Source organism: Hypanus sabinus, chromosome 21 (genome assembly GCF_030144855.1).
Source record: "Hypanus sabinus isolate sHypSab1 chromosome 21, sHypSab1.hap1, whole genome shotgun sequence".
NCBI lineage: Eukaryota > Metazoa > Chordata > Chondrichthyes > Myliobatiformes > Dasyatidae > Hypanus > Hypanus sabinus.
The window spans coordinates 56,113,728-56,131,950 of record NC_082726.1 but is presented as its reverse complement, the minus strand read 5'-3'; the positions used below and the strand labels follow the sequence as shown (position 1 = coordinate 56,131,950).

General features: G+C 43.7%; 1 protein-coding gene across 4 annotated transcripts in view; it reads right to left on the bottom strand.

Annotated features, from left to right (window-relative positions):
- The window catches only part of LOC132379066 (protein ERGIC-53-like), a 108,104-nt gene that overhangs the window by 66,354 nt on the left and 23,527 nt on the right, over positions 1-18,223 (bottom strand). For all 4 annotated transcript variants that reach the window (XM_059946590.1, XM_059946591.1, XM_059946592.1 and 1 more), the window contains exons 5-7: positions 13,952-14,051; positions 11,258-11,381; positions 6,284-6,339 (exon numbers count right to left, since the gene is read on the bottom strand). In XM_059946590.1, coding sequence (XP_059802573.1) covers positions 6,284-6,339; positions 11,258-11,381; positions 13,952-14,051 — 280 coding nt within the window. The remainder of the gene's footprint in view (positions 1-6,283; positions 6,340-11,257; positions 11,382-13,951; positions 14,052-18,223) is intronic.

The following is an 18,223-nucleotide window of genomic DNA, read 5'->3' as shown; positions in this document are numbered from 1 at the left end:
GTGCAATACATAAAATGTAGTATAAATTACAAGACATACATATATCTGCTGCAAAAAAAGAGCAAACATAGTGAGGCAGCATTCCTAGATTCACACAAAATGCTGATGGAACACAGCAGGCCAGGCAGCATCTATAGGGAGAAGCACTGTCGACGTTTCGGGCCAAGACCCTTCGTCAGGACTAACTGAAAGGAAAGATAGTAAGACGATTTGAAAATAGGAGGGGGAGGGGGAAATGCGAAATGATAGGAGAAGACCGGAGGGGGTGGAGTGAAACTGAGAGCTGGAAAGGTGATTGGCAAAAGGGATGCAGAGCTAAAGAAGAGAAAAGATCATGGGACGGGAGGCCTAGGGAGAAAGAAAGGGGGAGGAGAGCACCAGAGGGAGATGGAGAACAGGCAAAAAATGATGGGCAAAGAGAGAGGAAAAAAAGAGGAGGGGGAAAAAGAACTAAATATATCAGGGATGACGTCGACATTGCTTCTCCCTATAGATGCTGCCTGGCCTGCTGCATTCCACCAGCATTTTGTGTGTAATGCTTGAATTTCCAGCATCTGCAGATTCATGGACTGTTCCGAAATCTGATGGCGGAGGGGAAGAAGCTGTACCCAAAACAGCGAGTGTGTGTCTTCAGGCTCCTGTGCCTGCTCCCTGATGGTAGCAATGAGAAGAGGGGATATTCCAGGTGGTGGGAATCCTTAAAGATAGAGGCTGCATTTTTGAGGAAATGCCTTTTGAAGATGTCCTCGATGGCAGGGAGGCTAGTTCCCATGATGGAGCTCGCTGAGTTTGTAACCCTCTGCAGCTTTCTCCAATCCCGTGCAGTGGCCTCACCATACCAGACGATCATGCAACCAGTAAAAATGCTCTCTACAGTACATTTGTAGAAATTTGCTAGATTAAACATTCCCAAGTGGACAAGTTCTGCCGAAGTGTCTCAGCCTGAAACATCAACTGTATTCTTTTCCATAGATGCTGCCTGGCCTGTTGAGTTCCTCCAGCATTTTGTGAGTGTTGCTTGGGATTCCAGCATCTGCAGATTTACTCTTGTTCCCAAGTGGATGGTAAACTTTTGGAACAACTACATTTAAAACACAGTACCCAGCCCTAAAGATGGGAGCACAGAGAAAGGCCAAAGGAAATTAAGTATCATTTTTTTAAAAAATATTTTACAATTTCAAAAGTTCTGTGGTGGGATAAACATCAATAAGTTAATTTGCATGCAGTGCTGCTTCAAAGCAGCACCCGTCATCAAGGTCGCCCAACATCCAGGTCGTGCTCTCCTCCCACTAATACCATTGGGCAAGTGGTTCAAGAACCTTAGGACTCACATCACCAGTTTCAGGAATAGTTATTAACTTACAACCATCAGGCTCCTAAACCAGATTGGATAATCTCACTGAATATATCTCCAAACTGATTCTAAAACCTGCCAACTCACTTTCAAAGACTTTTTACAACTCGTTTTTCCAGTAAATGTTACAAAGAAAATGAATCTCAAGGAAGTATATGGTAACATACACATACCTTGCTAGCAAAATTACATTGAAATTTGAAATGGCAGGAACCTTCCTGGTAAGACAATTAGACCATATGACATAGCAGGAGAATGAGGCCATTCAGCCCATCGAGTCTGCTCTGTCATTCCATCACAGCTGATTTGTTATCCCCCAACCCTGTTCTCCTGCCTTCTCCCCACAACCTTTGACACCCTTACTAATGCAAACCCCATATATACCCTTTCTCTTGTGGGGTGTCATGGTAGTGTATGTGGTGATATCATGCGTCAGAATGTGATTGGACAGAGTTATGAGCAGGTGCAGAAATGATAGAATGATCTAGAAACATCGAGAAGCATGGCACTGTAAGACACATGTGTAGTTCTATTCTTCCAGAATATGGTTTGTTCTTAGTAACCCATGGGATGTATAAAGAACACAACAGCGTAGTGCTTAGCAAATACTATTACAGTTTAGGCATTAGAGTTTGGAATTCAATTTCGATGTCATCTGTAAGAAGTTTATATGTTCTCCAATGGGTTTGCTCCAGTTTCCTCCCATTATCCAAAGACTTACTGGTTAGTAGATTACATGGTCATTGCAAATTGTCCTGTGATAATGCTGGGGTTAAGTGGGTGGGTTACTGGGTTGTGTAGCTCAGTAGGCTAGAAGGGCCTATTCCAAGCTGTATCTCTAAATAGATAAACAATATCCAACTATTTGGCCTCCATAGCCATCTGTGGCAATAAATACCACAGATTCACCACTCTTAACCTAAAGAAATTCCTCATCTCTGTTCTAAAGGGATGTTCTTATATTCTGAGGATGTGTCCACTGGTCTTAGGCTTCCCCACTATGGAAAACATCCTCTCCACATCCACTCTATCTAAGCCTTGGAGTATTTGATATGTTCCTCCCCACCACATTCTTCTCAACTGTAGTGAGTACGGGCCCAGACTACTTTTCTGACATTAATCCTTTCGTTCCAGGGATCATTCTTGTGAATGTCCACTGGACCCACTCCAATGCCAGCACATCCTCTCTTAGATACAGGGCCCAGAACTGTCCAAGAGTGGTTTCACCACTGCCTTAAAAAGCCTCCTCGCATAAAAGCATCCTCACTTTTATATTCTAGTCCTCTCAAAATCCTTTCACGTTCACAGAGCAATTTCTGTATAAATGAAAACTCTAGACTCTCCACCAGGGCAGAGTCTAAAGCTATATCATTGGCAAACCTTGTAATTACTCACCCTTCCTTCCCCCCTCCCAAAAGGCACTAGGACCACACCCACATCCTGTGCGACTGGAGTCACAAGGAGTAGACAGAACAAAACAGTCAGCTTCCATTCACCTGAGGAAAACAAAAGGTGCATTAAGCCGAATTTGGCAGCTGCCTCCATTTTACAGGGGCAGATTGGCATGTAGACAGGGAAAACCCTTTCGTTTTGTTTTTGTTCTTTGAAAAGGATTAAACCATGCAGTTGCTCAACCGAGCCCACAGAGCAGATGGGCGGAACAGCAAAAGCAATATCTCACAGCTCCCACAATTTGTGTTCAGTCCTGGTGTCTGCAGGCTGCCCCTGTGACCACAAGGGTTTCCTCCCACATCCCAAAGACCTATGGGCTGGTGGGTTAATTGGCCACTGTGAGTGCGTAGGAGATTGGTAGAATCTGATGACAGTTGATGCAAATGTGGGGAGAATATAATGTGGTCAGCAGAAACAGGGACTTGAGTGTCATCATGATGTCAGTAGGCCAAACGTCCTAGTTCCATATCGTATGACACTGTCACAAGACATTTCCTCTTCCAAATGAATAAGGAAGAAAAGACAGTCGAAATCATACTCACCTCAAACACTTCCTCTCGCAACTCATTCTAGGTGTTCACTACCCTCTGTGCAAAGAAGTTACCTGTCAGGTTTCTTTTAAACCACTCCCTTCTTAACTTGCATCTGTGCCATCTAGTCTTGGACTCTCCAACGTTGGGGTAAAGACAATGATGGTCTATTTTATTCATACTGCTCATGATTTTATAAACTTCTGTGAGGTCACCTCTCATTCTCTTATGCTCAAAAGAAAAAAGATACAACATGGCCAACCTCGCCCTATAACTCAGTCCCTCTGGTCCAGGCAACATCCTCGTAAAGCTCTTCTGTACCCTCTCCAATCTGACAAATTCTTTCTGTAATAGGGCAGCCAAAACTGTATACAATTTTCCAAGTGCAGCATCATCAAAGATTTATGTAACTACAACGTAATGTTCCTACTCTTAAACATGACGCCCTGATGAAGATAACCATGCTAAATGCCCCCTCCACCAGCCTGTCCACTTAGAGTGAACTTTGCACTTGTCACTCTTGGCCTCTGTACCATGCTCCACAACACTCACCTGTGCCCTATCATCCACTGTATGGTTTGAACGTCCAAAATGCATCTAGCAACCTTTCCCCTCAAAGTCAACAAAACAAAGTAGCTGGCCACTGACTTCGGAAAGGGGCGCAGTGCACATGATCCTGTCTACGTCAACAGTGCTGAGGTTGAGAGCTTCAGGTTGCTCAGTGTGAACATCACCAGTAGCCTGTCCTGGTCCAACCACATAGATACCGTGGCCAAGAAAGCGCACCAATGCTGCTATTTCCCCAGGGAGCTGAAGACCCTTCCCAATTGTTATTAACATGCCATAGGAAGCATCCTACCTGGAGGCCTAACTGTTTGGTTCGGCAGCTGCTCCACTCATGATTGCAAGAAATGTCAAAATGTGAACATTTCTTGGTGCATCTTGGAAACCAGCCTCCCTTCTATGGACTTGGTCTATACTTCTTGCTGCATAAGAAGACATAATCAAAAATCCCAGCCACCTGGGACCTTCTCTCTTCTACCTTCTCCCATTGAGCAGAAGATACAAAAGCCTGAAAACATGTACGACTAGTCTCAAAGACGGCTTCTATCCTGCTGTTAATGAGACTACTAGTAAGTTGAACTCTTGATGTCACAATCTACCCCACTGTAATCCTCCACTTGATTGTCTACCTGCATTGTACTTTCTCTAGTAGCTGTTATATTTTATTCTGTATTCTGTCATTGTTTTACTTTGTCTACCTCAATGCACTGTGGAATGTCCTAATCTACATGAACATATGCAAGACAGTCATTTCACAACATTAACAAGAGAAAATCAGCAGATACCAGAAATCCAAGCAATACACACAAAATGCTGGAGGAACTCAGCAGGCCAGGCAGTATCTATGGAAAAAAAGTACAGTTGACATTTCGGGCTGAGACGCTTCAGCAGTCACTAAACCAATTCCAATTCCATCCTCCCGCTTACCTAAATTGAAGTTCAGTTGCCTTTCCTCAGCCTCTCTCCCTTATCCCAGAGAGTTGTTGAGGCTACTGCATGGGAGGTACCATTTTTTTTTATTATTGTTTTACTGAGATACAACACAGAACAAGTCTTTCTTTCCCTTTGAGCCACACCACCCAGCAAACCTGTCGATGAATCCAAGCCCAATTATGGGACCAATTACAATGACCAATTAACCTGCCAACCAGTACATCTTTGGACTGTGGGAGGAAACCCCAACCATCTTGAGGAGAACGTACAGACTCCTTATAGGCTGTGGTGGGAATTGAATCTAGGTCACTGGTGCTGTATTGTGCTAACCGCTACACTACTGTGCCACCCCAGAAGGAAGACGTAGGTACATTCCTGAAAAATTAGGGAATTGAAGATTATGAAGAACTGGCCTAGAAGAGAAGTAGAGGCCTGGGGTTGGTCAACTACTTTTTTTCTTAAATTTAGTGATGCAGCACGGTACAGGACCTTCTGGTCCATCATGCCTGCACCACCCTGTTATACCATGTGACCAATTAACTTACTAACCCCCAAGTCTTTGGAACGTGAGAGGAAACTGGAGAATCTGATGTAAACCTATCGAGTTTCTTGGGGAGTCTAAGAACACTAGAGTGGAGATGAGGAGGAATTTCTTTCGCCAGAGAGTGGTGAATCTGTGGAATTTGTTACCACAGGTGGCCGTGTATATTTAAGGCAGCAATTGAGGCTAAGATGGACAATGGATCGGTCATGCCAAAATGGCGGAGCAGACTCGATGGGCCAAACGGCCTTGTTCTGCTCCTATATCTTATAGTCTTAAGGTAACAGGACCTTCTGGTCCAATATGCCTGTACCACATGACCAAATAACCCACTAATCCATAGGTCTTTGGAAAGTTAGAGGGAACAAAAACAACTGGAGGAAACCCTCAGGTCATGGGGAGAACGTTCAACCTCCTTACAAACAGCGGCCAGAATTGAACCCGGGCTGCTGACACTATAATAATGTTACACTCACTGCTACACTTTCATGCTTCCTGGACTACGTTCATAGGTTTGAGGGGCGAAGTGGCTCCCTATCCCAGTTTCTTTGGAAAGCCCCATTTCACTTGGTTTCCACCACATAAAAGAATCGAGAGATCCTGATTATAATAGCCCTCGTTGGCAACATACTTCTCCACATATCCTTTCTGCATCTCATGTCCTTGAAGCTTCTTCAGTGATATTCACCATTTCGCTGCAAGCACTTGTCCCCGAGTCACAAGCTAAATCAGGGAATTGATTAGTGCTCAACTTCCATATAATTACATGCCATCTGTGCAGTTACACACAAGGCTGGTCATGCCTCCTCACACAGACAAAGGTGGTGACATTGCTTAGTGGCGTGCAGGAATGACAGATGACATTTGCAGCACAAAGCTTGTTCTCAGAGTTTACATCTCTCAACTTACCGGTGTCACAGGATCACTCAAGCTGAACGTGACAAACGACAGCACATCGTGGTCATCTGGAAAATATGCACAAGATATTTCAAGCAACTTGCTTGCTCTGTCCTACAAGTAGGCAAATTTTACTTTGGAAATAGCAGCCGCACACTTTTGCCAGCCTCATGTTTAAAAATGTCTTAAGGCCTTTCCTTACTCAAAATATCCCTTGTACATTAGTCTCCTACTTTGGAGAGACCAACCAAAGACTGGGTGACTGCTCTGAGGACACAAGATTCAGTCCACAAGGGTGACGCCAAGCCAACAGGCACAGTCTATCCCTATTCCACTCTGACCTTGGCCTCTTTCATTTCCAATGAAATTTAAGAGCTTGAGGAATCATCCTCCTGGGAACATTAAGACCATAAAACTTCAAACCACAAAGGCCCGGATGAGGGTTACAGCAGAAGCTGGGCTGGAGACGAGCAACTTTGAGAAGTTATTTTGTTTCAGAACTAAGAGAGTCAGAATTGTCACCACAAGGTTAGCAGGATACAAATCTGCAGGGTGTTGCCGATGACATATTTGGCAAAAGACACCAATTTTGTAGAAGAAGTTTTGTTTTAAAATTCTGAAAAAGTCCTTATGAAGCGTCTCAGCCCAAAATGTTGACAGTTTATTTTCATTCATAGATGCTGCCTGACCTGCTGAGCTCCTCCAGCACATTGTGTGTATTGCTTTAAAAGATAATCGATGTTGGAAATCTGAAATAGAATCAGTCTCAGAAACATTCAACACAAGAAAGGGAACTCACAACTCAGCTCATCTATGCCGACTAGAGGAGAGCTTTAACTGGAACCTGAAGGGCCCAGCGAGTGGTTTGTATATGGATCAAGCTGCCAGAGGAAGTGGTAGAAATAGGTATGCTAATATTTAAAAGACATTTGGTCAGGTACACAAATAGGAAAGGTTTAGAGCAAGGTACACGAATAGGAAAGGTTTACAGCAGAGGTTCCCAACCTATTTACGCCATGGACCAATACCCTCATGTAAGGGGTATGTGGACCCCAGATTGGGAACCCCCTGGTTTAGAGGGACAAAGGTGGGCAAATGTGACTTAGCTGAATGGGAATCAGGCTTGGACCAGTTGTGCAGAAAGCCAGTACATATGCTGTATGACTATGACTGTGATGCCTACCTTTGCCAATCCCAATGGCCTACGTTAGGTCGTATCCCTCTACACTTGTCCTTTCAAGTACCTGCTGAAATGTCTTTTAAATGCCCTAATGATGTTTGCGTCTACCCCCTCCTCTGGCGGCTTACAGATATTCACCAACTTGTGTGTGAAGAAATGTCCCCTCAGATCTCCTTTTATATTCCTCACCCCACATTAAAACTATGGCCACTAGTTTTAGACACCCCTGGCCTGGGGTAGGAGTGGAAGAATCTACCTATCCTATCCTCTATAATGAAACCATAAATTCCAGTGGGAATAAACACAGCCTTGCCTTGTTAACCACAGTTCTCCTTTCTGGGCAACATCCTGCAGAAATACCGCAAACGTAATTAGTAAACGCTAGAAACTCTCAGCAGGTCAGGCAGGAGGAACAACTAAGAATTCAGGCGTGGGAATTGTTTTGAAACAGAAGTGCTAACTTTCTCTTTCCACAGACAGCACCACTGAGCAGTTTACCCTCATTCTCCAAACGGTGGCCCAGAACCATACAGCCCTGCTTAAATCTGCTTACAGGTCCCTTGATCGTCCGACTTCTTGGAGGAACTAATTTGTTTAGAAGTACAGCATGGTAGCAGGACCTTCGGGCCAATAAGTCCCTACCACCCAATTATACCCAATCTAACCCATATGTCTTGGGAACGTGGGAGGAAACCAGAGCACCTGGAGGAAACCCCTGCAGTCATGGAGAGAATGTACAAACTCCTTACACACTATAGACAACTACAGAATTGAACCCGGATCGCTGGCGGTGCAATGGTGTTGCACTAACTGCTATGCTGTCCAATGCATTGTGCGAACATCTGGACCTGTTCAAGTGTATTAAACAGAACTCTTGTAAGATAAAGTTGGACCCTTGACCTCACCGTTTACCTCGTCGTGATCCTTGCACCACACTGTCCACTTGCACTGCACTTTCTCTGTATAACACTCTATTCTGCATTCTGTTGTTGTTTTCCTCCTTGTACTACCTCAGTGTGACTATCTTTATAATGCTCTGTATGGACGGCCTGCATGTTCACTGCACCTCGATTCATGTGACATCAATAAACCAGTTACCAGTTATTTCAGGGACAATTGTAGGCAACTCTGTTGGCAGCTCAATGACTAACCAACTCCAGCCTTATTCCTGCCACTAGATGGAACCACATTCACACCAAAAACAACATAAACACAAGCAATTCTGCAAATACTGAAAATCCACACACAAAATGCTGCAGCAAGGCAGCAGGTCAGGCAGTGTCCATGATGATGTCCTGATGAAGGGTCTCGGCTAAAAATGTCAGCTTCTTATTCCTCTCTGATGCTGCCTAACATGCTGAATTCCTCCAGCATTTTGTGTGTGTTACCCCATTCACCAAGCTTTTTTGCTACGTCAGAGCTGCGCATTTCTGCCTGAAGTTATCTATCTGCATACTGGCTCAGTTACCCCCCTTCCCTTCCCCACCCCCACCTTTCACATACACACCTCCAAACCCTCTAATTGCCCCATTAACAACTCACCTCCACCCTGGCCCCAACCTACCACTGATGACTATTTAGTCCAATTTTTCCATCCCTACCCCAATCTTCTCTGCAATTAGACCTAACGTCTTTCTCTTTCAAAGTTCTGACACAGGGTGTTTGGCCTGTTTACCCCTCCACAGGTGCTGCTTGACCTCCTGAGTGTTTTTTAAAACCTTCTTTGCTTTTTTTCTGGGTCCCCACATCTGCAGGTTCTTCTGATTATCAGAACCACACCAGAGGCTTTACCATAGCCCGCACTACACGACAGCACTCATTTTATCCTGCCACTTTGAATAAATTACTTCCCCCTAGCTGAGGATGTTAAAATTCCCTGAATTTGCCTTGAAGTGGTGATGAAGGCTGACCCCACCACAACCTCATCTCCCCTCAGCAGCAACTACTCATCAGGCACACGGGAATGGAACACAGTTGTAACCCAGGGACAACTTGCGCCTAACTTTACATTTAAAAAAAGGGAATCTGATCATACAACTTATCAGATGTCAGATACAGATATGACAATAACAGAAACTGTATGAAGCTCACACGGGAGGCTGATCAAGAAGGTTCAGTCGCTCAGCATTGAAGATCAGGTAGAAAATTAGAGTAGACGTTGGCTCCGCTGGAAAAGCCAGAGAAGCGTTGTAGATGGTTGCCTCTCTACCTGAAGGCCTGTGACTAGCGGCGTGCCGCAGGGATCGGTGCTGGGTCTGCTGTTGCTTGCCATCTATATCGACAATATGGTTGATAATGTGGTAAACTGGATTAGAACATGTGAGGATGACACCAAGATTGGGGGTGTAGTGCACAACGAGCAAGGCTATCATGGCTTGCAGAGTGATCTGGATCAGCTGGAAAAATGGGCTGAAAATGGCAGGTGGAATTTAACGCAGACAAGTGTGAGGTATTGCACTTCGGTAGGACCAAGAAGGGCAGGTATTACACAGTGAACAGTAGGTTATTTTGATAACCGAACAGAGGAAAAATACATTAAAATATAGTATAAGCTGCTGGCAATCAAAGTTCAAGTTCAAGTTTATTGTCATTTAACCATATATACTGCCAAACACAACAATGCTCCTCTAGTCCAAGTTGCTGTACATATAAATCACTCACAACAAATGCAACCAATATGGAATAATTGAAGCTTAATGTTACATAGCACAGAAACAGGGTTTGTTGCCTACAGAGCCCATACCAGCTATAAAATACCTACTATAAGACCATAATATAGAGGAGTGGAACTGGGCTATTCAACCTGTAAACTTTGGTTGTACTGACTGTGGATGATCAGCCATGATCACATCGAATGGCGGTGCTGGCTCGAAGGACCGAATGGCCTATTCCTGCACCTATTGTCTATTGTGATGCCTGACTACAGCCTACCAACCTCCGTCTTAAATATACCCAAATCCCATTTTACTCTTCCCACTTTCCAACAGCTTCTCCACTCCCACCACCCCACATTCCATCACACATCTCCACACAAGGGAGTATTTACAGTAGTCAATTAAACTACTAATCCATTTGTCCTCGGAATATGGAAGAAAACTAAAACACCTGGAAAAAACCTACATGATTACGAAGAGGATATGCCCACTCCACAAATATGTGTATTATTTTCCTGCATTAATCAGAAGCAATTTAAATCCAAAGGAAATGCAAACATTGAATGGTAACATTCAGAGTTAATACAAGATGCAAGTGAGGTCATGTTTGGAAAACTGGGTTCAGTTTTTGGCCGATCTGCTATAGGAAAGACGTCCTTAAGCTAGAAAGAGTGCAGGAGGATTAACAAGGATGTTTCCAGGACACGAAGGACTGAGATGTAGAGAGAGAGAGCCTGGGCAGATTACCACTTGATTCATTGCAATAAAGCCAGAGAGAGACTGAGAGGTGATCTTACAGAGCTAAAGAAAATCATGAAGGGCATCATTAGGGTGAATGCATGCAGTCTTCATTCCAAGCTTTGGGAATCAAGAACTAAAGGGCACAGGTTTAAGGTGAGAGGAAAAAGGTTTAATAGGAACCTGAAGAGCACACAGCGATTGGTGCGTATATGAGACAAGCAACCAAAGGAGATGGTTGAGACCAGTACATCAAACTTGGCCGGTGCGTGGATAAGAACATGGTCAAATGAGACTAGCTTAAATGGGCATATTGTTCTGCATGACTAGATGGGCTGAATGGCCCATTCCCCTGTTGTATGACTCTGTGACAATCACCATAAACATAACCAACCAGTGGTCACTGACACTCACCAGCAACTGCCCCTGTGGCTGCGGATACTCCAAAGTGCCCATTCAGAGGCAGGTACACGTCCGTGACTTCAGAGCATAACTCGTAGTTCTCAGAGATATCAGTTCTCCCCAAATTCAGATAAACCTGCAGAGGAGGACAGAACTAAAGCATTGACTACATTTTCCAAAACAATTCGGTAAAGAGTAACGCACTGTACTCCTGTGCCAGAACAGAGTTTGTGTAACACTTTACAGCACTGGCAACCTGCGTTCAGTATCCGCCACTGTCTCTATGTAGTTTGTACGTTCTCCCCATGCGTTTCCCCTGGGTGCTTGTTTCCTCCCACAGTCCGAAGACATACAAGTTAGGGTTAGTGAGTTGTGGGCATATTATGTTCACACCAAAAAGAATGGTGGCACTCGTGGGCTGCTCCCAGCACATCCTCAGATGCCATTTCACTGTATATTTCAATGTACACGTGACAAGTTAAGCTAAAATTTTCTTTGAAAGAACAGGGTCCCTCAAAAAGGTGGGAGCTGCTGTTGACATCTAATGTCCTGGATAAGTCTCAACCGCTGAGTGGAAAATTGAAGAGGAATTCCTCATGTCTTTTTCTACCATTCAGAATTAACTCCAGCTTTAAAAATCACTTCCATGCGGCTCCAGAAGATCACACATTTCCGGACGAGATACAGGACTTCAAAGGGTGAACAGGACGGATTAGAGCATTCGCTCAGTATTTTTATATAAGCTTCTAGGCAGACAGAATAAACAACTTTAAAAGAAGTGACTTTGGCTAACTATATCTTTGGGTAAAGTCCTTCATTTCTGTGATTACACTGATATATGCTGAAGTCCTGAAATAATGAGAAATGATTACTTTGGATCATTTGGGTAAGGATGGGGTGGAGATGAAGCTGATTCAGCACGTCACTAAAGACTGGAGCACATTTCTACAAGTATACTGTGGAGGGCATCCTGACTGGTTACATCACTGCCTGGTGTGCAGGATCCGATCCACAGGATCGAAAGAGGCTGCAGAGGGTTGCAGACTCTGCCACCTCCATCACGGGCACATGCTCCCCACTGACGTCTTCAAAAGTGATAACTCAAAAAAGGCAACATCCATCTCTCAGGACCCTCACCATCATCTCATGACTATCATCTGGGAGGAGGTGCGGAAGATCCACATTTAACCTCTTAAGAACATCTTCTTCCCCTCTGTCATCAAATTAATGATTCATAAACCCCTGAACATTACTCACTACTTTGCTCTCTTTTTGCACTATTTATTCTTTATCTATATCTCTCTTACTGCAATTTAAGTACTGCACTTCACAGCTTGTCAAAAACAACAAATTTCCCCACATATGTACTGTGCGTCAGTAATAATATACCGTCCCAATTCTGATTCTGATTCTGGAGTTAGTTCAGGGAAGTGATGCTGAGGTAAAGCTTCTGCTGTTGGATCTTAACACTTTCGTGATGCAAACACAAGGAAATCTGCAGATGCTGTAAATTCAAGCAACACACACAGGCCAGGCAGCATCAGCCTGGCTTGCTGTGTTCCGCCAGCATTTTGTGTGTGTGACCTTTGTGATGCAAAGGTCCTTTACAAGTCAAGAATGAGGTACAAAACCTGGTGCTTACGACTGTTTTATTCAGCATTAAAAGAATGAAGAACGAACAAAAGAGACCAGCAAACAAAGAAAAGACAAAGGAAAAAGCAGCTGTGGCCATTTCATACTCTGACCAGAGGTAGCAAAATTCCCATTCACCTATAAAGTAGCCAGATTCAGGTGGCATGACACTGCTGCTGAAAACTACGATGCTTCTAGAAAAATGCAGAAGCAACTGTACCATAATTTCTGAAACATTCACTGAACAATTACACATAGGATTGTATGAGAATATAAGAAAGCAAAGGAAATCAAAACTACAAGAAAAATAACAATTCTACACCCTAATTCAACACTGCTCTGATATTAGCAGTTATGAGGGGCATGAGGAATAGAAAGGGTAGGCCATTTGGCCCCTTGAGCTTGCTCTGTCATTCAAATCAACAGTGCATGATAGACAACAGTAATTTAATTTTGATTCTCTGGTCCAGCCAAGGGCAACTCTGAACCCTACTCGAACAAACTATGGTAGACATGAAGACTTGATGGACCAGTGGGTGGGTGAGAACCCTCCAGTGTGAGATGCACCATCAATAACTCTCGGAGACAGGAGGCGAGCAATAGGCTTTTATTAGCTGCAAGAGACCACGATTAGTAGCAAGAGACCACCACACAGCATCCTGGAGACTGAGGGAGGAGCAGTGCCTCTAATCGCCTTTATACCGGGGTCTGTGGGAGGAGCCACAGGAGCAGTCAGCAGAGGGGCGTGTCCAGACAGGTATATGTAGTTCACCACGGTGTGGTCATCCAGAACATGACATGGACATTCAACATCTACTACGGAGCTACTCCTAAAACCATGGCAGTCACTTTGTAAAACTGTACCACTTCAATATCAAACCATACCTATCTTTATCTCTGCCGTCTGCATGAAAGAACAAGGCTCTGAAGAAAGAGAGAGAAAAAAGGAGATATAGGCTCTAAGGAAGCCAAGTGGAAGCAGGAAACATGTCAAAACGCAGAACTGTCAATTAGTATTAAAGCACAGACATTGAAAGACAAGTCAAAATTAATTATCATTGTAGAGTTGCCTACCTGCAGCGTCTTCTGGTAATAGCGTATCTTGGCTCGGACAGCGTGATAACTGTTGCGATAATCCCGCACACACATACCCAAAGCCTGCCCAGCACCATCACTGTCAGGTCGGATTGAAAGACAAACATGTTGGACAGTTTTATTCATTGTAACCGAAGTGGATGAGCTAGTTCATGAAGCAAAAGTTCTCGTTTCAAAGCGACTTCAACGTACAATAATAATGATTTCACCCAGTAATGGAAACATGGCAGAAAAAAAAACACTCGGCCCACAGAGCCCATGCTAGCTGAAAATGGAGGCACTTCCATTTTAGCATCCAGAATGTTAATTGGATTGGGAAATTAAGTTTGGGATTAAAAAGATGACATCAATGAGCCAGGTTTAATCGACATGGATTGTAGATTTGAACTCCAATTCAGGTTTATGACAAGTTCTATTTCTTTGTTCGGGTAGGACTCAGAGTTGCTCTGGCTGTACCAGAGAATCAAAATTAAAGTCCTGCCGAAGGGTTTCAGCTTGAAACGTCGACTGTACCCTTTTCCACAGAAGCTGCCTGGCCTGCTGAGTTTCCACAGCATTTTGCGTGTGTCATTTAAATTACTGTTGTCTAGTTCTGGTAGCTCTTGTTTTTGTTACTACTAATTGGCAATTTTTGAATTGGGTGGCCCGTAGATAATGAACCCTGAGCTGAACTGAAATATGCATTTTGTGTTTTATATTCTGTGTTTTCAATCTTTTTTTTGTTTCCATTCGTGCGATTTCTTTGTGCGTGGGGGGGAGGGGGTTTGACATTCAATGTGTTTTTTTTAAATAGGTTGGTTCCATGGTTCTTTGTTTCATGACTGTCTGTGGGGAAGACAAATTTCAGGGTTGTATACTGTATAAATACTTTAATAATAAATGTACTTTGAACTTCAAAATGTGCATGGAATCACAGATTTCCTTTAGGTAAGGTAGACTGCTGCCATAACAACTCCTATACTCGAGCGATGTGGACCCAGTGGGCCACTCAGATCAATGCGTTGTCAAGAATTTGTAATAAACTCTTGATTTCTTGGGAAAAAAATATCGAGAACCAAAGGAAAATTCAAATCTCTACAAAATATCAATATACAGATTGGATGTTCAAAGGAGATGCAAGAGATTGCAGCAAATCGTGCACACAAAAGATTCTGCAGATGATGGAATTTCAGAGTAACACACTGAAAATGCTGGATGAACTCAGCAGGTCAGGCAGCATCCGTGGAGAGGAATAAAGATCCGACATTTCTGGCCAAGACCCGCTTCAGGACAGGAAAGGAAGGGGGAAGAAGGCAGAATAAGAAGGTGGGCAGAGGGGGAAGCAGAACAAGCTAGAAGTTAATAGATAAAGTCAAGTGAGGGGGGGGGTGGTTGAAGTGAGAAGTTGGGAGATGATTGGTGGAAAAGGTAAAGGGGGTGATGCTGGAATCTGGAGCGACACACAATCTGCTGGAGGAACTCAGTGGGTCAGGCATCATCATCTGAGGGAGGAGAGGAAAGGAAAGATTAACGTGTCGTGTCCTGTTAGTAGGTTTTGACCTAATATATTGACCTTGTCATGACCTTGCACCTTATTGTCTGTCTGCACTGTACCTTCTCTGCAAGACTTTAGTCTGCATTCTGTCCCTTTTTTCCCTTGTACTACCTCAATCCACAGACGTAATTAAATAATTTTTATGGATGCTCCACGACCACTGGACTAAGTGTCCACATGTAGGAGGGGACCATGTTGAAAAATAAAAGCGCTAGGTTTTCTAAAATTGACTTCTTCTATCTTAGGCCACAAACTTATCAATCACCCCTTGTAGGTCCCATAGAAAGTTGTTCTCAAATGGCAGGGCTAGGCAACCATGGCTGACAAGGGAAATGAAGGACTGCATTAAAGCCAAGGAAAAGACATAAAAGGTAGCAAAAGTGAGTGGGAAGTGGATAATTGGGAAGTTTTTAAAATCCAACAAAAGGCAACTTAGAAAGCTATTAGAAGGGAAAAGATGAAATTTGAGGGCAAACCAGTCAATAATATAAAGCAGGATACTAATAGTTTTTTCAGTTATATAAAGCATAAAAGGGAGGTGAGAGTTGATATTGAACCACTGGAAAACGATGCTGGTGAGGTAGTAATGGGGGACAAAGAAATGGCAGATGAGCTAAATGGGTGCTTTGCATCTGCCTTCACTGTGGAAGACACTAGCGGTGTGCCAGAGTGTTAAGGAGCAGGAGTGAGTACCATTGCTATCGCAAAGGAAAAAGTGCTGAAAGGTCTTAAGGTGGATAAGTCACCTGGACCAGATGGACTACATCCCAGAGTCCTAGACAGAGGTAGCTGAAGAGATAACAGATGCATTGGTCATGATCGTTCAAGAATTACTTGATTCTGGCATGGTCCTGGAAGACTGGAAGATTGCAAATGTCACTCCACTCTTTAAGAAGGGAGAAAGGCAAAAGGAGGAAATCACAGAGCAGTCAGTAGTTGGGAAGTGTCTATTATTAAGGATGTGGTTTTGGGATACTTGCAGGCTAATGATAAAGTGAGTAAAATAAGTCAAAGTCAGCATGGTTTCTGTAAAGGGAAATCTTGCCTGATAAATCTGTTAGAATTGTTTAAGGAAGTAACAAGTGGGTGGACAAAGGAGAGGCAGAGGATGCCATTTACTTGGACTTTTGAAAGGTGTTTGATGAGCTGCCTCATATGACACTGATTAACAAGAAAAATCATATGGTGTTACAGGAAATATACAGACACGGATAGAGGAATGGGTGACAGGCAGCAAGTGGGAGTAAAAGGGGCCTTTACTAGTTAACTGCCGGTGACTTGTGGTGCCCCTCAGGGGTTAGTATTGGTACCGCTACTTTTCACATTGTTTGTCAATGACTTAGATAGTGGAATTGTTGGCTTTGTAGCAAAGTTTGTGGATGATACAAACATAGGTGGAGGGGTAGGCAATGCTGAGGAAGCAATGTGATTGCAGCAAGACTTAGACAAATTGGAAGAATGGCCAAAAAAGTAGCAGATGGAATACAGTATTGAGAAATGCATGATAATGCATTCTGGTAAAAGGAACAATAGTGCAGACTATTTTCTAAATGGGGAGAAAATTCAAACATCAGAGGTGCAGAGGACTTGGGAGTCCTTGTGCAAGACTCCCAGAAGGTTAATTCAAAGGTTGAGTCTGTGGTAAATTAGGCAAATGCAATGCTGGCATTCATTTCAAGGGGAGAATAGAATATAAAAACAAGGAATTATTACTGAAGCTTTATAAGACACTAGTCAGGCCACACTTGGAGTACTGTCAACAGTTTCTCTTATCTCAGAATGGATGTATTATCATTGGAGAGAATCCAGAGGAGGCTCACCAGGATAATTCCAGGAAAGAAGGGGTTAACATACAAAGACTGTCTGGCAACTTTGGGCCTGAATTTAGAAGAATGCGTGAGGATCTCATTGAAACCTACTGAATGTTAAAAGGACTAGATAAAGTGGATGTGGAGAGGATGTCTCATCTAGTGGGGGTATCCAGAAATAGAGGGCACAGCCTCAAAGTTGAGAGCCAAACTTTTAGAACGGAAGTAAGGAGGATTTTTTTAGCCAAAGAATGGTGAATCTGTGGAACGCTCTGCGGACTGCTGGGGAGGCCAAGTTCGTGGGGATACTTAGAGCGGAAGTTGATAAGATTCCTGATTGGTCAGGGCACCAAGGTATATGGTGAGAGGGCAGGTGTATGGAGTTGAATAGGATCTGGGATCAGCCATGATTAAATGGCAGAGCAGATTTGATGGGCTGAATGGCCTAATACTGTTCCTATGTTTTATGGAAACCAGGAAATTGGGGACCTCTAGCAATGTACTCAAATCGCTGGTGAAACTCAGCAGGGCAGACAGCATCTACGAAGGAGAATAAACAATCGACGATTTGCACCGAGACACTTCGTCAGCACTGGATTGGTGCGAAGAGAGTGGGGGGGGGGGGGGGGAGGATGGGCATTCCAGAGGGAATGAGGTTCAAATAGGAGAGTGAAGTGGTAAAGTCAAGACAGTTGACATCTCGTTGGCAATTAGAGACGAAGAGATCCAGGGCGGGGTGTACAAGAAGATGAGAATGGTTGAAGAAGGAAGAAGGGGTCATCAATGAGGAGTGGTGAATCCTTGCCAAAGGGGAACTCTGGACCAGTGACCATATCTCTGCTGCTGCACAGCTCCAACTGATAACATTAAGGTTACGAAGGTAAGTGAACACTTTGCAATGAGTGGCAC